At 46.0% G+C, this 26,580-nt stretch overlaps 1 protein-coding gene across 1 annotated transcript in view; it reads left to right on the top strand.

The window, feature by feature from the left end:
• The first annotated feature begins 712 nt into the window (after window positions 1-712).
• Window positions 713-26,580, top strand: part of LOC135823261 (alanine--tRNA ligase, cytoplasmic-like) — a 29,562-nt gene continuing 3,694 nt past the window's right edge. The window contains exons 1-21 of the mRNA XM_065336114.1: window positions 713-1,024; window positions 2,829-3,017; window positions 3,438-3,577; window positions 5,335-5,526; window positions 5,764-5,908; window positions 7,622-7,767; window positions 8,135-8,243; window positions 9,951-9,989; window positions 10,909-11,017; window positions 12,888-13,012; window positions 14,448-14,592; window positions 14,881-15,050; window positions 15,592-15,705; window positions 17,586-17,723; window positions 18,444-18,584; window positions 20,944-21,056; window positions 21,833-21,941; window positions 23,005-23,130; window positions 24,436-24,555; window positions 24,903-24,980; window positions 26,066-26,173. Coding sequence (XP_065192186.1) covers window positions 767-1,024; window positions 2,829-3,017; window positions 3,438-3,577; window positions 5,335-5,526; window positions 5,764-5,908; window positions 7,622-7,767; window positions 8,135-8,243; window positions 9,951-9,989; window positions 10,909-11,017; window positions 12,888-13,012; window positions 14,448-14,592; window positions 14,881-15,050; window positions 15,592-15,705; window positions 17,586-17,723; window positions 18,444-18,584; window positions 20,944-21,056; window positions 21,833-21,941; window positions 23,005-23,130; window positions 24,436-24,555; window positions 24,903-24,980; window positions 26,066-26,173 — 2,814 coding nt within the window. The 5' untranslated portion in view covers window positions 713-766. The remainder of the gene's footprint in view (window positions 1,025-2,828; window positions 3,018-3,437; window positions 3,578-5,334; window positions 5,527-5,763; window positions 5,909-7,621; window positions 7,768-8,134; window positions 8,244-9,950; window positions 9,990-10,908; window positions 11,018-12,887; window positions 13,013-14,447; window positions 14,593-14,880; window positions 15,051-15,591; window positions 15,706-17,585; window positions 17,724-18,443; window positions 18,585-20,943; window positions 21,057-21,832; window positions 21,942-23,004; window positions 23,131-24,435; window positions 24,556-24,902; window positions 24,981-26,065; window positions 26,174-26,580) is intronic.

Raw genomic sequence — 26,580 nt, 5'->3', positions numbered from 1 at the left:
CGGAAATTATAAAAATCCTACCAACCCGTATACCGGTAGGTCTACGCGGTCGACGGTCAGTGCATGGGCGCACTCGCACGAGTCGTCAAATACCGACTCCCGGATCCATGGATGAAACAAAAGGGATGCGCTTTTCCTGTCGCGGATATTCGGATCGATTTGAAACAAAAAACTTAGGGTGCGTTCTTAAATCCTCTCGGAAAAGTTGGAGACTCTCCGAAAAGTTCGAGAGCTGTTCTTATATCCTCTCCGACTTTTAGGAGGCTCTCCAAAGCTCTCCAAGCTCTCCAAGCTTCAGAGGTGGTTGAAACTTGGAGATTCCCGCGGTTTGGGATCAGCGCATGCGAACTAGGCTAAAACCCACGTGTTGATCATGAGTGTACGCATTTCCCTTTTCGCATACGCACAGCGCATACTATTTTCGTGGCACTCAAGATCGCGGCCCCTTTGGCGCTTCATTTTGCTTGATATCTGCAAAATATCTCCGAATTCTTCGAGACCCGTTCTTGAAGAATCCCAGTTTCTTCGACTTCTCTTTTCTTCTTCTTCTAGAAGCTAGAGAATTTAAGAACGCACCCTAACTTTCAACAACAACAAAACAGAAAAAAATGTGAGATCGAGATTTCCATTCCACATGCAATATTTTTTTCATTATGACATCAGTTCATTGTGCATAATCGCGATCGATCGATATCGCATGTTCACAAACACAATCATTCTATTGTTGCCTTTTGCATTGTGATTATTTTATAGTTGGGTAAATGGCATGCTTCTGAGACCACTAGCTCTCTTGTCTCGCAGTCAGGTGGCGAATAATAGCAGAAGATACTTCTTTCAGTCTGCGCAACGCCGTTGCCTCCCTGCTCACGAGCGGGTCATGGATTCCAGCCTGACTTCTGCCCAGATCCGCAAGATCTTCGTTGACTTTTTTCTGGAGAAATGTGACCACATTTATGTTCACTCGAGCTCCACCATCCCGCACGATGACCCTACACTATTGTTTGCCAACGCCGGCATGAACCAGGTGAGCTGATCTATCCTAGCCTGTGCGGCTCACTTTATTCTTTTATTTCATGTTTTCTGCATGTGGGCCAGCTTTGATGTCTTTCCATTCCGCTTGGTCAAGCCTCAAGGGGGGTATTTATTATTATTATTATTATTATTATTATTATTTTTGAACGGATTGGGAGAACTTCAAATACAAAGGATCAGTTGGGGAAGTGAACTGCCTGAAAAGAGAAAAAATCGCCAGACCCACCAGGACTCGAACCTGGGACCCTGCTTGTCATGAGCATTGCTCTAACCACTGAGCTATGGGACCAGGCCGAACCTAGAAGGCGCTGACAAGTCTTTCACTCCAAAGGCAGCTCACAACACGTGCCACACATACTGATGGCACTTGGGTCTTTCTCCCTCCCCCAGGGGACCAACCACGGTCAGTTTCTGGACCCTACCAGAAGTGAAAGAAAAGTGATTAATTTTTGAACGGATTGGGAGAACTTCAAATACAAAGGTTCGGGTTCGGCCTGGTCCCATAGCTCAGTGGTTAGAGCAATGCTCATGACCAGCAGGGTCCCAGGTTCGAGTCCTGGTGGGTCTGGCGATTTTTTCTCTTTTCAGGCAGTTCACTTCCCCAACTGATCATTTGTATTATTATTTTTATTATTATTTATTCATATTTTAATAGGGCAGTCCCCACAGACTCAAGGTCTTCTTACGGGTTACCCTAAGAATGAAAGTAATGCATGGCGAAATAGGGATGGCGATGCAGCAGTGCGGATATCAGATGGAGCACTATTCCATCTGTCTGCAGCCAAATAAGAGAGAGAAAACAGACCATAGCGTGAATAAACTCGGGGTAAAACAAGACCATTGGAGGAGGGAAGGCGGGTCCGACATTGCAAGGTGTTAGCTGCTGAAGAGCGAAGTACAAAGAGGTCTCGAAGAAGGGCACTGGTCTGGCCTAGGACGCAACGGAAAACCAACTGAGTACAATTTTAAACTGAAGCGGAGTGATTGTCATTAGTTGGATTAACATCACGTTATTGATATACCGGTACGAATAGTGAATATTACGAAATAGTGGTTGCGACTTCGGCGATGATTTGTTTGAAAAGGGTTTGCTCTCCACATTGGAGCTCGCGCTATTCCGCCAACTTGACTTGACACTTGAATACCCCCGTTTGTACATTCACACAATACTGTAAATATACAAAATTTTGGCGCTGCAAAATTTCGGCACTTCACGATTTTTGACATTTCGGCGGCGATTTATTTTCGGCGTGGGGAAGAGGGCATGGTATAGTGCGACAGATGCTGTGAAAAATTTCATCGGCATTTTAATTTAGGCGTTTTGGGTCGGTGCCGAATATAGCCGAAATTAAATAGCTGCCGAAAATTTGTATATTTACAGTACCCGATGTGCACAGTATCAAATACCTTGTACACGTCTAGGCTGGTGTCGGACTATGGACCATTTAGACTTTTATAAAAGTATCCGAATAATACTTCTTACGGTATTCACTTATCCAGACAGGGGCTGGTCCAAGGTGTTGGAATAAGCGACTCACAGCTGCACTGACTGAATGTGACAGTACATTGTACTACTCTATCCTTTCTCTGGCTTTTATCAGCTGCTGACCTGTGTCCTGTGACTATCCATATCAGGTTGGGATAAACATGCTATTCTAATATGCATAGTTTGTGTGTACCTACACGTATGTGTGCATGTGCGTGCGTGCGTGTGTGTGTGTGTGTGTGTGTGTGTGTGTGTGTGTGTGTGTGTGGACCTGTGTGCTGTTTATGTTGCTGCGCTGTTGCTGTCACAGTTTAAGCCACTTTTCCAGGGCACAGTAGACCCCAAGAGTGATATGGCCAAGTACCGTCGTGTTGTCAACAGTCAAAAGTGCATCCGTGCAGGTGGAAAGCACAATGATTTGGACGACGTTGGAAAGGACACTTACCATCACACTTTCTTTGAAATGCTTGGTAACTGGTCTTTCGGTGACTTCTTCAAGGTTTGTTCTTGCTGGCAGCCATCATGCATGGTACCTAGTCTCCACTGGAGTCAGTGGTCGTCGTGCTGCATCTATATGCTCTCTAAACCACTTTCAAATGCTAAAAGTTATGCTGCTGCAGTGCTTCCCTTCTACATTACAAATACGTTATGTGCGGTAAACGACAGGGAATTAGGAACAAGAAGCTGCTGGGACTCAGCTGCGCGTTTACTCCTGTATTGAACTGCGGAGTGTATGTGAAGGCGAGGAGCTTGATTCTGCGGAGAAGTGTATTCTATTGCTCTCTTGGTCTTGGGCTCATTTTAGCTGCAGGCATTTGTGCAAGTGGCTGCTTGGTTCTCGCCTACATTTTGCTATTATAGTTGTACGAGTATACGTCTTACATTGTTGACCATGTCATTGTTACTATGCCTTCTGCAGAAAGAGGCCATCGAATGGGCCTGGTCCCTACTTGTAGATGTGTACAAACTTCCTAAGGAACGAATGTATGTGACCTACTTTGAAGGTGGCAATGGTGTTCCTGTCGATGATGAAGTGCGTCAGATCTGGCTGGATCTAGGGTGAGGCAATTGGAATGAAGGCGTATCTTTTCAGACTTTTCTAGTGCTGTTTATGATAAGTTTCTGCACCGGTGTAGTGAAAATTTCTAAGCTGGTTTTTGTTTCCAAACACATTCGTACGAGCAGTGGCAACAGAAATAAGCACATACTTCGAGTACAAGCGGGTGTAGAGGTAGTGCGGGTGTAGAGGTAGTGCGGGTGTAGAGGTAGTGCGGGTGTAGAGGTAGTGCGGGTGTAGAGGTAGTGCGGGTGTAGAGGTAGTGCGGGTGTAGAGGTAGTGCGGGTGTAGAGGTAGTGCGGGTGTAGAGGTAGTGCGGGTGTAGAGGTAGTGCGGGTGTAGAGGTAGTGCGGGTGTGCAAAGTTTACTTTACGTACATGTATATAGTACTGTGCTGATTGTGGAGATAATAATAATAGTACAGCACGCATATAGCTCATATGAAAAATCAAATGAGGGTCATGCATCTGTCGACAACGTCGAGCCAGTGCGTTCTGTCTGAGGCAAGTTGCTCCGCTTCCAAAAGAGACATATTGAGAAGTAAAAGGTCATTCCTAATGTTGTCTACCCATCTGGTCACTGGGCGACCTCTGGGCTTCTTTATATCTGTTATATTCATTGCCATGTGAAGGGCTTTGTAGGACACAGCGTCCTTCCCTTCACGAATGACATGTCCAAACCATAATAAGCGCCGGCGTCTACAGACTGCACTTATTGGGCATTGAGCAGTTTTAGCATAAAGAGCATTATTCGAAATTTTATTGGGAAAGATGATTCCAAGTATGTATCTGAGTTTACGGTGGTGCCATACATCAATTTTGCTTTCTAAGGCTTTTGTTAGAGTCCATAGCGCGCAGTTATATAGGAAAACTGGCAAAATGAGACAGTTGAACATGCTTAAGCGGGACTGCTGGGTATGGCGTTTCCATGATACACTGGAAAATGCCCGGTTCGCTGCTATGATACGTGCATCAATGTCCTCCGCTGACCCCAGACGAGAACCCAACAGTTTGACCGACCTCCAGGAGGCATCTGACTTTGTAGCTGTTACAAATTGTGTTTTGCTGATGTTTAGTTTTAAGCTTTTTTTTAGCGAAGATGGGTTCGCATTTCTCTACGGTTGCTTCAGCTGCTGTCCGGCTGTGGTCATGCACTGTTGTATCATCTGCATACAGGGTGAACTTAGTAGGTAGATTGACTTGTTCTGGGCAGGCTTCTCTGATCCTCTGCATTGCACCTTCTGCGTAGACAATATACATAAGGGGTGACAGGGGGTCCCCCTGCACCACTCCAACATTAGTTGGAAATGACTGACTGAGCTGCTTTCCCAGCTTCACGCAAGCAGAGGTTTCGGAGACTAGTTGCTGAATAGTGCTAACATGTGCACCTGCCGAAGCCAGACGATTGTGGAGATGTTATACTATAATTATAGTCTGTAGATTGACTGGCAAGAGCAATACTGTTACAGTGGAGTGAGTGGCTTGTGGTGTCTATCAAGACTTACAGTGGACTGAGTGGCTTGTGGTATCCTGTGGAAGCTAACAATTCCCAGGTACTTATTAGCTTGTCATCTTTTCCTCACTGCGTGCTCAGAAAAAGCTTGTACATGTATTGTGATTGGCCAGGGCCCGAGAGTCTACAAGACCTTTTCCAACACTGTCCGTATGTTTAGCGTTATGAACATGACTGTGTTATAAATAATGGTAGGTGATGTAAGTAAACAAGCCTATCGCTGGCAATATGCTCTTTCTTTGCATAGGCTTCCTGAAGACCGCGTGTTGCCGTTTGGAATGAAGGACAACTTCTGGGAGATGGGTGATACTGGCCCATGTGGTCCATGTACCGAGATTCACTTTGACCGAATTGGTGGTCGCAATGCCGCCCACCTTGTCAACATGGATGATCCCGAGGTTTTAGAAATCTGGAACTTGGTCTTTACACAATTCAACAGGTATAGTCTACTTTCAGCGTCATGGCGTTCTTCACTGTGTTGTGGTAGATTGGGCAACCAGTGAATTGTTCTCTTAGTCGCGTATTGTGCTGCTGCCTGAGTACTGACTGTGGAGATGCTGTGCACATGCGCTGACTGTCTACAGTGTTAGAAAGAGAGTGCTGATTGTGGAGATGCTACACTGCTCTTTGCAGTAGTACGCTGACAACCAACTGTGCATTTCTATTTGTGTTGCAGAGAGGATGATGGCTCGCTGCGGCCGCTGCCAAAGAAGAACTGTGACACTGGTATGGGTCTGGAGCGTATCGCATCCGTTATCCAGGGCAAGATGTCCAACTATGATACAGATCTCTTCATGCCCATCTTCGATGCCGTTCAAAAGGTGAATAGGTTGCTAAGTCAGCTTGAAACTACACTTGGAGATATTGTGTTCTTCTTAGTGTAGGTGTGGGTGTGTGCGTGTGTGAAAATAATCTCGTATCAGAATGACTCAACTGTGCTTGTACAGTGCCAGTGGATTTTACGAGATTCATAGAACTTCAAATGGAGTTCGCCGAGGCTCCTCCAATTATAAGTTTTGGCTGATGCAGTCTACTTGTGATACAGTACACCGTGTTGTCCTGCTGTCCTCCTACCCTGCTGTCCTCCTACCCTGCTGTCCTCCTACCCTGCTGTCCTCCTACCCTGCTGTCCTCCTACCCTGCTGTCCTCCTACCCTGCTGTCCTCCTACCCTGCTGTCCTCCTACCCTGCTGTCCTCCTACCCTGCTGTCCTCCTACCCCGCTGTCCTCCTACCCCGCTGTCCTCCTACCCCGCTGTCCTCCTACCGCGCTGTCCTCCTACCCCGCTGTCCTCCTACCCCGCTGTCCTCCTACCCCGCTGTCCTCCTACCCTGCTGTCCTCCTACCCTGCTGTCCTCCTACCCTGCTGCCCTGGTTGAGTCACATGTCTGCACATCTCATCCAGCAAACAACGGAGTTGTGTTTAACATAAAAATATTGACAGAGTTCAGGAATATTTTCTAGGAGACAAAAATGCAACTGATATACAATGTAAAGGTGATATAAGCAGCAGTATGGGGAGTTACAAGAATAAACACACAAACAATGTAGAAGACTGTAAAGACTCCAATGCACCATCATAATTATATAAAAGGGAAATAGTGGTTAAAACTTTGTGTTAAAAAAACACACCCGTACGAAATGTACATCTCAATCCGAGCCAAATCGTTGGCGTGTCATCACCTATGCGCAAGACATTAACTGTGTACTCTTGGTTGTGTGGATATCACTAGCCATACATCGATTAGGTGCCATTGCGCCAACAGATAATGATGGTGAGATAAGGAGTTCTCTTTGCCAGAACTCTGCAGCTTAGAGAGCATTGTGTGGGCAGGCGTCTATTAACTACCATTTCAGCATGTGTGTTTTGACACCTTTTCTCCACTATATGGAAGTGTTATTCACAAACATTATAGGCAAATAGCATGAACAAGTCTTCTAATCATGCACCATCGTTGTGTAAGCATGAAGAGGTCAATATAGGTGTGAAGTGTACTGTGATAACAATAGACTACAAATGTGCAGTGCTGACAATGTGCTGCTGTCCTGCCTCTCAGTCCAACCATGATTGTGCTCTGTTTCTGCTTACATCGGTTTGGGTTCTTTAGTTCTGTACATTTGTTTTCTCTTGTGATCACAATGCACTTGGCACCTACACATGTATGCTGACCTCCTCACACTTACCCCACTTGCATGATTGATTATAGGCCTTGCACATGCTATTTGTCTGTGATTCTTGTGATCAATACCTTGTATTATACTTGTAGTTTGTGTGTTTATTCTCGCTATTCCCCATACTGCCGCTTATATCACCTTTACATTGTATATCAGTTGTTGTACTGGTTAGTTTCTTTTCTGCCTGCATTCACCTGAAGAGAAGGCATTGAAAGTACTTGTGGACAGTTTCAGAAATATTGCTTGCGAGGTGCCTGGATTTAGTTTTGTTCTTCAGTCTGATTTCAGGAGTGTACTATTTATCATACTTGTTGATGCATGTGTGTGTGTGTGTGTGTGTGTGTGTAACACGTTTGTAGATAACGGGCACACGCCCTTACTCTGGCTTGGTCGGTGAGGCTGACACAGATGGTATTGACATGGCATACCGTGTGCTCGCTGATCATGTGCGTACCCTTGTCATTGCACTAAGTGATGGTGGTCGACCGGATTCTGTTGACAGAGGGTAAGGCATTAGACATTTACCCACGGTTAAATGTATGTCATGTTCAAAAATATTCAGAATGTTTTCCTCTTCTTCTTACCTTTGTGCGAAGAGATTTCAGACGAAGCCGAAAAGTGATGTTTGGTAGGTATTAGTAGTTTCAGACTGATTCGAGTGGTAGGTATTAGTAGTTTCAGACTGATTCGAGGAGTTCTTGGTGTTGTACAAATTGTGCTTGAACCTGTTAGTTCATTGTGTATTTGCACTTTTAAGTTCATTGCCGTGTCTGTTGCGCTTGTGTGTATGTGTGCATGTGGTGTGTCTGCTTTGTGCTCGTGTATGTGTGTGTATGTGGTTTGTCTGCTTTGCATCTGAACATCATCTTTAGGTATGTTCTGCGGCGTATTCTGCGGCGTGGTGTTCGTTACGCCGCAGACAAGTTGAATGCGCCACCTGGCACGTTTGCTAGCCTTGTCCCAATTGTTTGTGAATCACTGGTAAGCTGCTAGCATTGCACCATGTAGAAGACACATGCACACATCTACGTGCTCTTCTTGTTAGTAAGCGTGTGCTTGCTGCTACAGTGTGTGTGTGTGTGTGTGTGTGTGTGTGTGTGTGTGTGTGCGTGCACGTGTGTGTGTGTGTGTGTGCGTGTGTGTGGGATGATGAGCGGGTGCTTGCCGGGCATGTGTCTTATGAGTTGTTTGCTTTCTTCACTCGTACCAGTACATGTACTACAGTCGCGCTCAAAGAAATCCGACTCTTGAGCCGAAAACAGCATCAAGGCTCATGCGGCCCTCGCGCTCCTTGAATGGGTTTTTGGACCGTGCATGATGTAATTGAAATGGAAGCGCGGCGCTGCTTTTGACTAACCGATCAGATTTCTCTAGCCACGACTGTGCCTTGTTTGTTTCTCTGGCTACGACTGTACCTTGTCTATTTTCAAAGATATTTGCCATGGTGATGGAGAACAGCCACCGTTTACTATTATTTCTGTGGCCAGACTGTTGTACTTGTAGAATGATGAAGCTGCAGTACTGTTGTTGGCAGCAGGCTTGATAACCGGTCCTGGGTAGCTGATTTCCTGCTTTCCTCCTCCTCCTACTCCTAGGCTTACCTCTCTGTTTCAAACAAGTTTTAAACTTTGCTTGCAACTTTGAACAGTAATTTTGTGTGTGTTAAAGCAAGACGTGTATTGGTATGGGATCAAGAGTGCACCCACCCCACCAGCTGACACAAGTCACACAACTCCAGTGTCGTGATTTGATCTAGATTTTGGCAGAATTCAAATTCGTAGACTGTGTCATCTTCATGGTGTCATTTGGCACTTTTGGTGCATCATGTACACCCCAAGGTTTCACGCACCTACTGTCTTTTGCCTACTGAGTTCTCTACGAAGTCCCAACGCGCTGACTTACTTCACGGTGTTTTTGAACTTGTTTCCCTTCCAAGAATGCATTGAGCTGTACACTCTAGGAGTAATGTACTCATGATAGAATGCTACTTCGGCTTTCACCATTGCTTGCTTTCCACACGAAGATATTTAGTACCTGTACATTAGACCTGTAGTGTATCGTGTATACCGCCTTACTGTACATTAGACCTGTAGCGTATTGTGTATGCCGCTTAACTGTACATTTCACCTGTAGCGTATGGTCAAGAGTACATGAAAACCAGAGTGTGCAGCTTGGGGCCTTTTCTGCTATGGGTGTCTGTCACGGCGGAATTCCGTGATTACATCATATTTGGCGCAGATCTGAGGGGGGAAATGGCGTAGTGCGTACAACTGAGCTGCAGTTGTGCAGAAAGAGACCTGCTTGAATCCTGCTTGTACGCACTACATCACAAAAATGATGTAATCACGGAATTTCGCCGTGACAGCAACCCATCCGAGCTGCACACTCTGGTTTTCATGTACTCTTGGTATGGTGTATGCCGCCTAACTGTACATTTGACCTGTAGCGTATCGTGTATGCCGCCTAACTGTACATTAGACCTGTAGAGTATCGTGTATGCCGCTTAACTGTACATTTGACCTGTAGCGTATTGTGTATGCCGCCTAACTGTACATTAGACCTGTAGCGTATTGTGTATGCCGCCTAACTGTACATTAGACCTGTAGCGTATGGTGTATGCCGCCTAACTACTCGATGGACAGTGCTGACTGGTATCTCTTTTTCTTCCTCATTGTTTTCTGTATGCAGGGTGAGTTCTTCCCTGAAGTGATGCGTGATCCGCAAACGGTAAGGACTGTGCCTTTGTGCCTTTGATGTCTCTATTGCATGTGTGTCGATGTGTGCCTAACAGTGATGTGTGCTTGGGTGTGTAATGAAAAGTGTAGAAATATTGTAGGCCTTGGACGGCTATCGTTCTGCTCTACCACTGAGGTTTGTGGCGAGGGCTTTTGAGCTGTCCTATAGCAATGGCGTGGCTTAGCACTGTCATGTGTATTTTCCCTACTCGGGCGCTGCTGTAGCATGCTGTGTGTGTGATGCATAACACAGCACACTGCTGTTGTGCCTTTGGATGATGGGATGACTACTTGATTGGTGCTAGGTGCACAACTACCGGCAGTTTCACCCAAACAAGCTGTGCCTCATCGGCTTTGTTCCTGCTGCATGTCAATGCAGCTGTGTGCAATAGACTGTCGTGGCATCTCTAGTGCTTGCCTTGGTTTTGCCTGTCGGTACAATCATATACCGGTTTACTGCTTCCCTATCCGTTGTCTATGCTCAGCCAACTGTTTAATGATTCGTGTCTATGCTCAGTGCGTGTCTTGTCTAGTTCTCTTCACAATGTTAGTTAAAGCTTGCTATCATTTTCAGTGTGGAGTATATAGTTACTTGAAGCGCTGTGTGTGTGTGTGTGTGTGTGTGTCTCTCTCTCTCTATCTGTCTCTCTCTCTCTCTCTCTCTCTCTCTCTCTCTCTCTCTCTCTCTCTCTCTCTCTCTCTCTCTCTCTCTCTCTCTCTCTCTCTCTCTCTCTCTCTCTCTCTCTCTCTCTCTCTCTCTCTCTCTCTCTCTCTCTCTCTCTCTCTCTCTCTCTCTCTCTCTCTCTCTCTCTCTCTCTCTCTCTCTCTCTCTCTCTCTCTCTCTCTCTCTCTGTATCTCTCTGTATCTCTCCTGCTGCTGCTGTTTGGTCCTATGCACTTTTTTCTACCAGATTATGGATATCATTAATGAAGAGGAGACCCAATTCTTGAAGACATTGTCTCATGGCCGTAGAATGTTCAACCGTTCAGTGGCCAGCGTGGATGGTGGAGTGATTCCAGGTGAGTACTAGTCACTATGTGTACACTCATGCTGCAGCTACAGCATACCTTTATCGTCAAGAATTCATGATGTTACCCCAGAGTATGCAACACAACAACATACATGTATCATCAAGAACACATACCATCCTAGAGTGTGCAACTCCGTATTACCCTCACCGCGACTCAATTTCAGAATAATGTCATTTTGCGATGTCATGCACCTGACTACATAACTTGCCTGCATCACGCTTTGTACTCATGCACCAAAATCTGCACCCTCTCGTACCAGGACACCCGGTTTTGCTTGATCCGTTTGAGTACAGACGTGAACTCCGAATAGAGAGGTTCCGGGGTACGATTTTTCGTGCCAAAATCCGCTTTCGAGCAGTGAAGTGTTCCGGAGTACGGAAACAAGTGTTTGCCGGCATTGCTTAGGTTACGATCGCAAGCACGTCATATTCCCGCGCTATGCCTTTTTATTTTGAAAATTTGTACCGAAATCGAAACTTCCCACGGAAAATCGATGTTTCTCGTACCAAATTTGTACGCGAACAAATTTTCTGCACTCGATGACGCGACATCTCCATACGAAGCATGGTACGTATGAAAGCCAGTTCACACGGATTCTCCGTGCCGAAAAATCGTATGAAGCACACCTCGGAAAATCCGTAGCGCCCATATGGATTTTAACATGGAAAATTGTACCCCGGAACCTGTCTAATGTTGGTGCATGAACTTCAGTTCCGTACGAATTTGGCTTCAAACCACAGGGAAAGGCTGATGTTTGATTTTTTCCGCATTGCGCTGATATGGCTGGGTGATGTAATGAATGCAGAACATCGTGTAAGGGGTCGTCCGCAATTATCGAAAGTTTTTTCCAATTCGTAGTAGCTTCAAATTTTTCCTCACCCACCCACCCACCCCCTCAGTCCGTAATAAAATATTATTGATGGACACACAACCCAACACATATGCAACGTCGCCTGTCTGGACATAGTCAATAACAGTCGTCAGCGCCAGCGCTAGACGGAAGGACTTCAAAGGAGTGCATGGAAGACGGTACTCTGGACGAAGGAGACAGTGAAACTCAAAAATAGAAAGTGTCATGATCCCCGGCCCAGGAGCAGCCAAGGAAGCGCGCGCGGGGGCGCAGAAACTGCCAGAACTACAAAAATATTTGTAGTAGACAGTTCGCGCGCAGCCGCGCGTGGAAAACAGGGGCTACACGTAGACGTACACGTGGCACGCGCACGGTCATTTCGGAAGTTTTTCAATCCGTAACTGGCCTTGACCCACCCACCCACTTTCGAAGCTACTACGGATTGGAAAAAACTTTCGATAATTGCGGACGACCCCTAAAACAGTTGACCCGGGTCAATGACAGCCTACTAAGCATGTCTTGAGCATCCACCAGTGCGTAGTGCTTCAAGTATCATGAGCATCCACCAGTGCATAGTGCTTCAAGTATCGTGACATGATACTTGAAGCACTATGCACTGGTATATTGTCCTACTGACATAATAAGTTTGAATTTCCTTGTGGCAAAGTCCAGTGCAGAGAGTGATGTGCACTTGCGCACTCTGTACCGGAGGGGTGCACCCTTGGTGACAGTGACGAGCTATGACTGTGTGCATGCGCACATCCGTGTATACGGGTGCATATTTTGTGTTTGGGGCATGCGTGTGTGTGTGTGTGTGTGTGTGTGTGTGTGTGTGTGTGTGTGTGTGTGGTGTGCATGCTTGCGTGCGTGGGTGTGCATGCGCGCGTGCTTGTGTGTGTGTGTGTGTGTATGCGCACTCTGCACGGTGTATGGGAGTAATTAGGAGCAGCACAGGCATAACACAAGACACATACTAATTTGGATATTGTTGTTGTGCTGATGTTGCAGGTAACGTTGCTTTCCGTCTGTACGATACGTATGGCTTCCCCATTGACTTGACTCGCCTCATGGCCCAAGAAAGAGGTCTTGCCATCGACGAAGAAGGCTTTCAAAAGGCCAAGAAGGATAACCAGGTATGTGGGATGGTACATATACAGTCAGACCTTTGGAGCCCATACATTCAAATATCGACGGTATAGAGTCGATGGACTAAAACGTTCATAACTCACTCGAAACTTGACGGATTTCCACGATCGAATATCTGGGAAGAAGCCGAAGAGCTCAGCTTTCCAATGCATCCATCACCGAAGAGCTACGATGTTGCTTTGAGAGATATCGCGCTCGACATTTCAGTCACGGCAAAAGTCGTACTTTTTTCTCAGTGACTGGCCTTGAGCGAGGGATTTCCCCTTGGATGACATGCTGCATGCTGATTCATCCAGGCACGCTTCCTGCACGTGGCCAGCATCAAGGCCGATTCATACTTCATGTCGCGTACGGGAAAGCCATCGCGCGACCGTCGCGCGATGACTTTCCCGTACGCGAAATAGCTGAGCTCAGATCATCTTTTTCGCGACGCGACGCGTTTCCCGTACGCAAAACGAAGTATGAATCGGCCTTAAAACTAAACAACTCAGCGCAAAAAATGAGCGTTCCACGATGAATGAGAGTGAAATGGCTGGCATCGAGGAAATCTGCTCGTATATCCAGCTCTGTGGACTGTTCAAGGCGCCGTGACGTTGGATATGTGACTGCTGTGGTGTTGAATTTGAACTCTAGTTACTCTGCTCGCGGAGAGCTTTCCAGGAAGCCCAAGATTATGGAAATCCAATAACGAGCACCACTCTTGGGAGTTGTGTACTCTTGGTCTTGCCAACAAAAGTAGCTGATGTGTAGTCACTAGTACCTTGTGTGCAGTCACATTTGAGTACTGCAGTGTAGCTAAATTCCTCAAGTACTATGTGGTCTGCCAAAGCAATTATCATTTAGACCTGTCTCTAACTAATAACGTTACTCCTTTCTCATTCTTCGAAGTATTTGGACAATATTATTTGCTCATGTTGTATTTGGTTAAAGCATGATTCCCAATATCCCACTTGGCGATGCGCGCCATGTGACAGCTGCAAAGAGCTGCAGCCGCGAGACAGGATTCATGATCTCTTTTGGTTTCTGCTCTGCATCTAAATGCAGTGCCTAGTCACAGCCTAGTGAACTGTACTCCATTCATGTACGTCGTCACTTGTCCACTTCGCAAAAGTTGAACTTTTCGACGGTGGCCTTGCTACTGCTTGCGACAGTACACGGTAGGCATTCCCTTGTCGCACGCCGCATGTCGCATTGCAGAAGGTGATATTGCATGGTTTAGTCGAACCGTGCAGTCCTATGCAGTCCCATGGTTTCTTGTAGGGTACAAGTACCTAGACCAGGTGAGAGTGTCGGCACGGAAAGTATGTTTTTAGTCACGTACCTACTGTACATCCCTTTGCCCTGTCTTGAATATGTTCCCAGTCATCTTGGATCTTGTTACTATGGGTAATGGGCTGTCTGTGTGTGGTTGTGCATCTCCAGGAACTGTCCCGTGCCAATCAGAAGGGAGCAGCTGAAGCAGTAGTGTTGGATGTTCATGCTGTTGCAGAGCTTGCACAGTCTGGTATTCAAGCTACAGATGACTCTCTCAAGTATAACTACCGTGGTGATGACAACGGAAACTACAGTATGTACATGTTTGTATGCGGCTGCATGTGTGTGTGTGGGGGTGGGTGGGTGGGTTAGTGCATGTGTGTGCGTGCATGCGTTTGTGTGTATGTGCGTGTGCATGCGTGCGCGCGCGTGTGGTGTGTGTGTGTGGGGGGGGGGGGGGGGTCTTTGCGGACATGTGTGTTGCGCATCAGCATGTTGCAGTGTATTTGACATGCTATTTGTTTTGTGTTGTGTATGGAACACTATGGATGTAGGTATGTAGCCACTAACCAGTAGCTCTCTGATTTGTCTCGACTCGCAGCTTTCGAGGGATGCATCGCTGAAATCAAGGCATTGCGTTGCAACAAGAGCTTTGTTGAGGAGATCACGCCTGGTCAAGAAGCAAGCATTATCCTTGATCAGACCTGCTTCTATGCTGAGCAGGGAGGTCAACAGTTTGATGCTGGATTCAGCACTAAAACAGATGATGAGGTAAGACATTGTGCTGAGAAAATGAGAGATTTGTTCAGACTTTCAGTACTGACACTCAACTGACTCGTGACTACCATCCAAAGCACACACAAAGTCCATTGAACCTTCCACATAGCAAGAAAGTGCCCCTCCCTGCTCATTACATACCTCGTCAGTTGAGCTTGAGTAGGCTAATGGAGTATGTCTTGCAGGAGCACTACAGTATATGTCTCTCAGCAGCCCAAGCAAACTAGGGATACCGACTTATGACAGTGATGCTACATTTCCAGCGTGACCAACACCTTGTGAACTCTAGACAGCACAGCAGCGTGAGTCAGTGTCATCCATGGAGGTCCTGAACATGCATGCTTGAGGACGGTTGGCCATACATTCACAACACCAGTGCTGTCTTGTTACCACTCGATTGTCTGACGGACTGTGTGCATACGCTTTTACTGTATATATATAACTGTTATCCCATGCATGATATTATGTTTTGTGTGTGCGTGTGTGTGTACATGTGTCACGTCTGTGGTGTCTGTCTGCTGACACTTGTTCGCAGGACTGTGAGTTTGTGGTGGCAAACACGCAGGTAGTCAATGGCTATGTGTCACACATTGGCAAGATGGAGGGCACTCTGAAAGTTGGAGACAAAGTTCGACTGGCCATTGATGAGGTGAGTAGGCTTGCCTTGTACAACGTGCCCATTGGGAGTACATTAGTCCGTAGGCGAGGATGTCTTGTTCAACATACCCATGCGGAGTGCATTAGTCCTTACCATCTATTTCAAAAATATAGACGCATGGTGTTTTTGAAATATTTCAAATTTGGTTGGAGCTTTTTGATAATTTTTCTCGGAATATTGCTCGGGTCCTTCCCCCAATTACAGTCTGTATCGGCTATAGAGTGACCGGTTATAAGAATATATCGGCTACAGTGATATTGGTACGAAATATCAAAAGCAAAACATATTTTATCCAGTACAAATATCACTATCACCAATATTATCGGATCTAATGATATATCGGATAGTATGATGGCAACAAAGAATCAAAACATGCGTAACACACTATTATTATTATTATCGGCTATAGTGATAACTTTAAAATACATGTGGCAATAATATCAAAGGCCCTATTTTTTTTACTTTCTTCACGTTGCTTATTTTTATAGTGACACATGTACATGTACATAACAGAATTTTTTATGGAAATGCGGGCACTGGCAACTATGCAGCATGCTCATTTGTCAAAACGCCATGCTGGAAGTATTTCCTTGCCTTTCATGTGTCGATCGAAAAAAACCGATCGTATCGCATAATTATAGTGATGCATCAGTTATAGTGATAAAATCACGGAAATCAAAAGGGTACGCTATAGCCGATACAGACTGTACTGTCATAGATTTAATAAGCGATCGGATAGCAAACGGCCAATTTCGAAATTGTTATGCACAAAGTGATCACAGATTTTATGTGGTATAGATGCTGGCCTAACGGTTTTTTGAAATCACGCGTCTATATTTTGAACGCACTGTAGGTGTGGATGTCTTGTACAACATGCCCATGGGGTTGCATTATTTTAATCTAGACTAAGTAGACCCAGGTGCTCCAAGTCCGGACACAGTGTGTGTGTTTGCCGAGCTGAAACTCACACTAGCAATGATCACTTGCCGGAATCCTGCTCGTGGATGGAAGGTATCTTGTCCAAGTTTGTTTTGAGGCCAGGCTCGATTGAACCAGGCCATCTTTCGATCCGATCTGTTTCTCTGGAGTTCGCTGATTTTTCATATCAAATTTTGGTGTCGCAGAGGGTGCTCTAATACCGTACAGCTCAGAGGTGACTCGAAATACACATATTTTTGCTAATTGCTAACTTGGTATCCCTCGGTTACGACGAAAGTACCGAAGCGATATGTTTGGCATGTGCCTCCACCAGTATTTCTTGCAAAAGCGTAGTTTGTTGCCGAAATGCAAGCTGTTTTAGTCAGCTCTGAGAAGAAGCAGCTGCACTGTGAAAACCGCAGGAAAACAGTGGTGGAGATGCCAGGAGTGTCAACCTTTCTGCAAGGATTGGTGGTTCTCTGTAAATTCTTCTCCTCTGGCCATTCTCAGCTCTAAGCTGGCTCTTGATGATTGAGTGAAGGTCTGTTTGACGCTGTGTCCGTTCGAAATCGGTCTTGGCAAAGTTGATCTTTGCATGAAATGTAACCCAATTTGTATTTCGTATGGACACTCGAAACCCACTCGCGTGGTATGGGACTTATATACCACAGTGAAATATTTGAGTCGAATGCAATAACAGAATATGAAATTATGGGTGTACGGACTTAAGATACCATGTCCGGACTTCGAGCACCTGGGCCTACTCACCACATTCTTCCTTCCTTTTATTCAGTTACACAGGAATATCAGATAATCGATTTTTCGGATGGTTGACGCTCAGGTAGTCAGTATCCTCCTGTACTATACATGTAGTTGATTTCCTACGACACTACATTTCTGTGTATATGATGCGTGTGTGCCTCCTTCACTGCTATCATCTATTCTGCTTCTAGAAACGCCGCCGTCGCCTCATGAACAATCATACTGCAACTCACTTGTTGAACTATGGTCTGCGACAAGTTCTCGGTGATGCCGACCAGAAGGGTAGCTCGGTCGCTCCGGACCGCTTGCGCTTTGACTTCACCGCCAAGGTATGTGCCTTGTCTGTTTTGCCTGTGTGTGCAATGCGTGTGTGTGTGTGTGTGTGTGTGTGTGGTGTAGACCAGGCTAAACATTAGTGGCAGTCGATTCATTAGCCTTGCAAGCTGTTGAATGGTGTAATCCCAGCATAAGTGATTATGTCTGACATGGGACATGGCTTGTTCACTATCATTATGTCTAACATTGCTTGTTCACTATCATCACTTCAGCAATGGGCATGTGTAAGCCATGTAAGCATGTGTCTGTGTGTGTGTGTGTCTGTCTGTCTGTCTGTCTGTCTGTCTGTCTGCGTATGTTGCGTGTGTGTGCGTGTGTGTGTGTGTGTGTCTGCGTATGTTTGTTTGTGTGTGTGTGTGTGTGTCTGTGTGTGTGTGTCTGTCTGCGTATGTTGCGTGTGTGTGTGTCTGTCTGTCTGTCTGCGTATGTTGCGTGTGTGTGTGTGTCTGCGTATGTTTGTGTGTGTGTGTGTGGCTGTCTGTCTGTCTGTCTGCATATGCTTGTGTGTGTGTGTGTGTCTGTCTGTCTGCTGTGTATGTTTTGTGTCTGTCTGCCCATATCAATATTGCCAAGTTGAAAGCAGAATGCTGTGATGATATTTCTAATGTTATCGCCTGCTGTTCCTAGGCAATAGCACTTCTCACACCGTTAACACTTCTCCTCTTTTGATTGGTGTGTATCGTGGGTGTGAATGATTGTTTTCTGCTGAGTAGAAGGCAATGACACCTGATCAGCTGAAACAGTGTGAGAAAATTGTGCAGGAGATGATAGCAACTAAGAAGGGTGTCTTTGCCAAAGAATCCCCTCTGGATCAAGCCAAGGAAATCCAAGGACTGCGCGCCGTATTCGGTGAAGTAAGTTGGGGATGAAATTATCCGGTATCGCATTGCAGTTTGCTATGCAAAATCGATCTACTGCTACTCAAAAATCACCGCGACTAGCAGAAAACTGCGATACATACCTCCATGCCTAGCTTGCGCCGTCAAGTAACATGCATACAGTGCAGTGTAGGTGGCACATGACTATATTCTCAATTTGCGTGTACATATTATATGATGCAAGTAACCACACGTAGGGTGGAAGCTAGCGGGAAATATACACAGACATCTTCTTTGTGCTAATCAAAAATCAAGGATTGCTACACGATTTTGTATAGCAAAAACTGCTATGCAAAAAATAACAGTAAATTCATCCCTGTAAGTCCTTGTGATGTCGTTCACTACGTACAGTCAGACCTCGCTTATCCGGTCCTCGTTTATCCGGATCCCTCGCCATCCGGAAGAAAATCGCTGGTTACCGATGTGCAGCATATGTTATGCATACAACATAACCGGACCTCGCGATCCGCATACCGGTGCATGATTTTGTGTACAAACTGGTTGAAATGTGTACAAAAAAGCTTCGTCGTATCCGGTTGCATGTGCCTTGCAGAAGCTAGAATCAGGGAGTTGTACAGGCAAATGAGGTCCTTGACCTGCTGGGTGCATGTGGACAGCACTCAGTTGCATGCACTTGTCATTTTTCTCGCTTGTTTTGCATACTGTGCACGCTAGTTGCACTGCATAGGACCCGTCTACATGTATGTACGATGCCACTGCTTTTGACATGCCACATGCATATTATATATCCAGTATGTGTGTTCAGTTATCCGGTTCCCTCGCCTATCCGGATATTTTTGTGGAAAACAGATGTGTGCGGTTAAGCGAGGTCTGACTGTATAATGGTATGTTAACCCTTTAAGAGTCAATGTCTGTAGCAACCAATATCACCCCACATGGCCAAATTTCCGATTTCGCTCAAAGTTAGCTCCTTTTATCCCTAGGTGGACCTCATTCACCCACTATGACAGGTTGGTCCAGAAACCCCTCCGTTCTTTAGGTGTTGACCAAAATCAAAAAATCTATAGAAATACGAACTGAAACACCTTCAAACAAGGTACAAGAACAAGGGTTCACTGCTGCTCACAACAACGCAGCGCAGCCAAACCAATTATGTTCGCACACCGATCCAAGTTACCTAGTAATGCTTAGCCATCCAAATTTCGATTGACGATTTGCTGAGTCCCTGTGTCCCTGTAAGGCTGTTCACTATGTACAATGGTATGTTAACCCTTTAGGAGTCGACCACACTTCGAAGTCATCATGAGCGACTCCATTCTCTTCCTCTCGCAGAGACCTTTGTAGGAAGCCCACAATTATGAAGATTAACATTGGTCCTGTGCTGATATGGCATTGCTCCTGTGTTGATATGGCCGTGTGTTGATGACATATCAATGAGAATGGATGTGTCTGCTGTTGTTACTGGTGTGTGTGTGTGTGTGTGTGTGTGTGTGTGTGTGTGTGTGTGTGTGTGTGTGTGTGTGTGTGTGTGTCCCATATGGTGCAGTGGTATGTGCAGCGATTTCCAATCGATAGATTGCGGGTTCGATTCCCGACAATTATGGTCACACACGTCTTTCTTCTCTTCTCAGACTCTTCTCCTGACTTTCCTTTCATTCTCCTGGGTGGTTACCAACAGCCAGTGCATGCCAGAGTATGTGGTGTGATGTGTGTGCGGGAAAAAAATTGAAAAGACCAAAAATAGGGATTCACTGGCCAGAGAAAGTCACTTCAAAAATAGCTGTATGGTGTAGACCAGGCTGAATAGTGACGGTCAATTCTTCAGCCTTGCAAGCTGTTGAATGGTGCAATCCCAGCACAAGTTGCTATGGCTTCTGCCGTAGCATTGCTATCATCGCCTCCGGCGATTGGCGTCAAAGGTCAAGGTGTGTGTGTCCCATATGGTGCAGTGGTATGTGCAGCGATTTCCAATCAATAGGTTGCGAGTTCGATTCCCGACGATTATGGTCACACACGTCTTTCTTCTCTTTCTCAGACTCCTCCTGACTTTTCTTTCATTCTCCTAGGTGGTTACCAACAGCCAGTGCATGCCGGAGTATGTGGTGTGATGTGTGTGCCGGAAAAAAATGAAAAGACCAAAAAATAGGGATTCACTGGCCAGAAAAAGCCACTTCACAGCTGTGTGGTGTAGACCAGGCTGAATAGTGGTGGCCAATTCTTCAGCCTTGCAAGCTGTTGAATGGTGCAATCCCAGCACAAGTTGCTATGGCTTCTGCTGTAGCATCGCAATCATCGCCTCCGGCGATGGGCGTCCAATAGTCCCCAATGGTGTGTGTGTGTGTGTGTGTGTGTGTGTGTGTGTGTGTTTGTGTAGGTGTACCCAAACCCAGTACGAGTTGTATCTGTAGGAATTGAGGTGGAACAGCTACTCAGTGACCCCTCCAGTCCTGCTGGCTCAGTCACATCCATTGAGTTCTGCGGTGGAACGTGAGTATAGAGCACAATGCACTTGTCCTGCTAATATAGGAAAGCATGGGAGTAGCCAGAGCCAGTAGTAGTTGTTTGTCTAAACAGCTGCTAACTGCATGCTGCTGGATCGGGGGGGGGGGCAAGATACATGTCAGGTTGTTTCTGGTGTTGACCCCGTCATTTCTGCAATGTAATCCATGAGGATTAGTTTTCTTCCTATTTTGCTGTCATGGTCAACGGGTCTGTCCACGTTGCTAACTCCAGATGGTCAGGTTCACGTTGACTTACTCCAGATGGTCTAGATTCAATTTTCTGTTGCTGGAGGTTACTATAGATTATGATCCACCACCTCCAGACTCTAGCATTATGATCAACCACCTCCAGACTCTAGCATTGAAGTTTGGGTTTAATTGTATGGCTACTGGGTTTGTTTGGCATCCTACTGTTGTGGACATGGAAATCCAGTCGATCGGGGCCGGCGCCCTCAGCGCGTACAGAACGCTGCGTGCAGGGCACATGTTGATCTGATGCGACTAGTGTGCTGCAGCGCATAAAATGCATGTGTGTACCGCTTATCCACGGCTGCATGACCAGCGCCCTGGGGCCGCTAGAGGTGCGACCGGAATTCCATGTCCACAACAGTATCATTAGCAGCCAACCTACATTTGGTCCATAGCCGGTCCTCTTTATCCTTGTTGTGAACACGTCCTGTGATTGGTATAGGCATCCAGTGTGCTAGTCTCCAAGACACACGACCAATGCATTGCTCCCCCCGCGTTGTTTGTTTCTTCTAGCCATCTACATGGAATTGGGCACATGGATGCGTTTGCCATTGTTACCGAGGAGGCCATTGCCAAGGGTATCCGCCGTATTGTGGCAGTAACCAGCAAGGAGGCCCATGGTGTAAGTACCGCTGTGCTTCATACACACACTGTTTCACACTGTTTTGTGCTTGCGTACCATGTGCATACAATTTAGTGCATAGAGGAACATTGGGGTCCACGTGGGTTGCCTAAGAAAACCCCCATGTGGAATTTGAGATGTGAGTGGATTGTGCTGCAAGGAAACTTTCCTTTGCCCTACGCATCACTATCCACTCAGATCTCAAAGGGGAGGGGGGTTGCTCTTGAAAATTGGTTCCGCAGGAGAGGCATAAAGTCCGCTGCTGGGAAACCACACCAACGAAGCGGAACCTTTGTGCATATGTGACCGGGGGGGGGGGCATGTGGATAAATCTGAAATGTAGCCTATTTAGTTGCTGAAATCGAATGGTTTTGGACCGAGAAGGCTGAGATAAAGCGTTCGTGATGTGTTCATAATTGATGCCGTGAAAGTATACAGATTCGGCAAAACGAAACGCATGAATGAAATGTTTTGAACGTTAAGTCCTGTGGGCACTGAGTCTTTAATATGTTGAGTACTTGAGTAGAAAGAGCAATTGACCATGGACCTGAACCTAGAAGGATCACATGTCCACCAGCAGCATGCATGTCGAACTGCATTGCCGGGATCATCATTTGTAGACCGGATTCTAAACTTGACACATAGTAACAGAACTATTACTTCAATCTCCCAGCCACTTGCCCTCCCTATTCTTCAAATTCTCAGATATATAACGTTATACAAGGAGGACGAAGGAAGCATCTCGGCTTCCTCAGATCAAGACTATTATAGACTCCACCTCGAAGACTCCAAGTAGTGTTTATCGTTAGACCATACTTCCCCTTTAATCAGACTGTATACCAAAGGGTTGTGCATTGGTGCCCTTTAGCTTCGGCCAATCCATGTGCAGAAGTTTAGCTTGTGAAGAGTGGTGCAACCTACAATATACCACTGTGTACCTTTGTATCGGTGTGTGTGTGTGCGTGTGTGCGTGTGTGTGTGTGCGTGCGTGCGTGCGTGCGTGCGTGTGTGTGTGTGCGTGTGTGCGTGTGTGCGTGTGTGTGTGTTGCTTTGTGTGCCTTAGGCAATCAGCCGAGGACAAATGCTGGAAAAGAAGGTGGAGGACTTGTGCGGTGAGATTGCCGGCAAGAAGAACGATCCTGACTTCAACTATCTTGCTTACAGCAAGAAAATCAATGAGTTGAAGGATGTAAGTGGCAGGGTGGTGTGACTGTGGGCCCAGAATGTTGTTAGTACTATTACAGTATGAACAGGATGCATGTGAATTTGTTTGCCAATGTGCCGATGGATGTACCGTAAAGTACCATGAGAGCGCCCCACCAGCTCCTCCCTTCTTTGTGGTTGTGTGTTTGTAGGTGGGCCCTGTACGTAGTTAGTGTTGTGTGTTTGTAGGTGGGCCCTGTACGTAGTTAGTCCTGCCACGTGTACATGTACTACCTTGTACACACATTACATATACAGTACAGTCCATCCGTAGTCAGTTTAACTTTGGAGCGGATACGGGCTTCACACATGAACATGCTAAGTGTGGCCTTAGTACACGAATGTCCTCACATACAAACTGCATGGCACTCTGCCATACGATTTTCCTGTCCCTGTTTGTGAAAATGAAGGTGGGGCAATCGGGAGACAGGACTAACTCTCTCTCTCGGCTGCACATTACGGCATTTGCTATCATACACTTTATGCTGGACTCAACCACGTAGCTGCCCATGGTAACTCCGGACCCGAAAGTGTACGACCCAGAGAGACAGAGACAGAGCGAGAGAGAGAGAGACACAGAGAGAGTGAGAGTGAGGGAGTGAGAGTGAGGCTGTGTTTACACGAGAATTTTCAACCTGGGTTAAAAGTCTGTTCGATGGAAAAATATAGGTGGGTGTTTACATGAAGACAGTTGACCTGGGTCAATTACTGATTTGTCGCCAAAAGTCCTAGAGTCTCGTATGGTCACTTGAATCCTTTCGCTCTTCTTTCATTCTCTTGGATGGCTACCAACAGCCAGTGCATGCCGGAGTATGTGGTGGTGGTGGTGGTGGTGGTGGTGGTGGTGGTGGTGGTGGTGGTGGTGTGTGTGTGTGTGTGTGTGTGTGTGTGTGTGTGTGTATAACTGTGTGTGTAATTGTGTGTGTAACTGTGTGTGTAACTGTGTGTGTAATTGTGTGTGTAACTGTGTGTGTGTATGTGTCTGTAATTGTGTGTGTAACTGTGTGTGTGTGTGTGTGTGTGTGTGTGTGTGTGTGTGTGTGTGTGTGTGTGTGTGTGTAATTGTGTATGTAACTGTGTATGTAACTGTGTGTGTAACTGTGTGTGTGTAATTGTGTGACTGTATGTGTATGTGACTGTGTGTATAACTGTAACTGTGTGTATAACTGTGTGTATAACTGTAACTGTAACTGTGTGACTGTGTGTATAACTGTGTGTATTGCCCTGCATGCAGTTCCTCGATACACATTGCGTTGTGTGCTAATGTGTGTGAATGTGCTGTGTTGTGTAGGCACTCTCCGAGCAGGTCATACAGACATGGTTGAAGGATGAGCTAAGGTCAAAGCTGCAAGTTTCGAAGAAAATCACTGTGGACGCGGAGCGCGCAGTTGCCAAGAAGAATGCTGCCATGGTAAGACTCACAAGCAAATGCTGTAGGACCTGTCCAGATCGTAGTTGCCAATATGTGCTTGCTGGACGGACTAGCCCTAGAGTAGGGTTGACCGAATTGTCCAAGTAGCTGTGTACAGTACAAGAGTCACGGTATTGTGCTCCCGTCATCGTGAAATGAACGTTGTGGGACTGCAGTCGTCTGCCTTTGGCGCTGAGGACCTGGAGAGAGTTGAGTGTTACTTCTACTCAGCAATGAAGCTATCATCAGCTCTCTTTGTTCATGTAATGTTAGATCTCTTTCTTTCTTTTTCCTCTGCTGTGATGACACTGGCTGCTTTTGTCTTGCTGTTCCATGTATGATGTCAGGTTATTGAAGCGATAAAGGAGAAACTCCCGGAGGCCAATGGCAAGCTACTGGTTGTCTTGGTACCATTCACCGGCGACGTAAGTCATTCACTTTCAATGTTTTTGCTATTCTCTATTCACGTGAACAGTGTCTGTGAGGATGATAGGGCATAGCCCGGCATACCTCTGGGTAAAACACGTGAAAATTCGTCTTTTCTTCTTTGTTGGTTTTTTTGTGTGCAAAAGTGTGAGTGATCAGTAGTAATTTACCCGGTACTATGTAGTAAAGTATCCTTGTGACATTGGAAGCAAGCATGGCTTAGCAAGACAGGAGTGGTTCGAGCTAGCCCCTTGTGGATGTGTAGTTGTAGTACTTAGTAGTACTTAGGAGAATTAGGAGAAATCACAGTTGCCTAACCTGGGTATATATATACATGTATGGTCAAAAGTCGATAAATTCCCATAGTGTTCTAATGTGCATCACTTTCTGCATGCCGCTTCTCCAAGAGAAGTTCAAACTGCGCACGTCAGTCGTGCATGAACACAGTGTAGACAGGTGGTGAGTAACTTACACACCCGGGAAGGGTGTGTGTGTGTGTGTGTGTGTGTGTGTGTGTGTGTGTGTGTGTGTGTGTGTGTGTGTGTGTGTGTGTGTACTTCTGCTGTTGTTGCTCAAGTGTTGGCGTTGTCTATTTTCACTTGTTGTTGTTGTTGTTACTTTATTTTACTTCACCAGAATTACAGGCAGTAGAATGCCTTCTCACTAGACCAGGTCTAGTTCTCACAAATGATGAAGAATGTGAATGAACATGATAAAAAAATAGAAAAAGATGAGAAACTTCAATAAGTGAACGCATATGCCTTCTCACCATATCGCATGTGTTCAAACATTCACTATGAACCGCAAGGTCTATCATGTGTGTATGTGTGTGTGTGTGTGTGTGTGTGTGTGTGTGTGTGTGTGTGTGTGTGTGTGTGTGTGTGCATGCGTGTGCATGCGTGCATGTGCATGCGTGCGTGCGTGTTGGTATGTGTGGGTGGCATGTGTGTGTGTGTGTGTGTGTGTGTGTGTGTGTGTGTGTGTGTGTGTGTGTGTGTGTGTGTGTGTGTGTGTGTGTGTGTGTGTGTGTGTGTGTGTGTGTGTGTGTGTGTGTGTGTGTGTTGGCACTGTTACACATGTGCAGGCTGTCAGCGAGGGTGTCAAGTACGCTAGGAAGGATGCTGCTGCTCCCAACACCATGGTGATTGGTGTGAGCGACGGCAATGTCACCTGTAGCTGTTTTGTCAACAAGGTAGGAGTTTGAACATAATAATATTATGCTCAATCAGTGGTGCTGGGTGGTCACTAGAGAACAAACGATTTCTCTTTAGCTAACGAACGAGTGTGTGTGGTAACTATCGAGTGTGTGTGGTAACTATGGAGGAGCTATTGAGTACTCTAACTGTACCTATAAGTAAGAACAAGAGTACTGCTTGAGTACTGCTTGAGTACTGCTTGAGTACTGCTTGAGTACTGCTTGAGTACTGCTTGAGTACTGCTTGACTTGGCACTTGCGCTTGCGCTTTGCACCTAATACTCGTGCATTTACCAGGTATAGTTATATGTACCACTAACGATCTCTTATCGAACACAATCAGTAACGATCGCCCTAGCTCACGAACGAGTTTGTAACGAAGTGCTAACTCTAATGGGTTAACG

The sequence above is a fragment of the Sycon ciliatum genome, chromosome 1 (genome assembly GCF_964019385.1).
Source record: "Sycon ciliatum chromosome 1, ocSycCili1.1, whole genome shotgun sequence".
NCBI lineage: Eukaryota > Metazoa > Porifera > Calcarea > Leucosolenida > Sycettidae > Sycon > Sycon ciliatum.
This window is presented reverse-complemented; position numbering and strand designations above follow the sequence as displayed.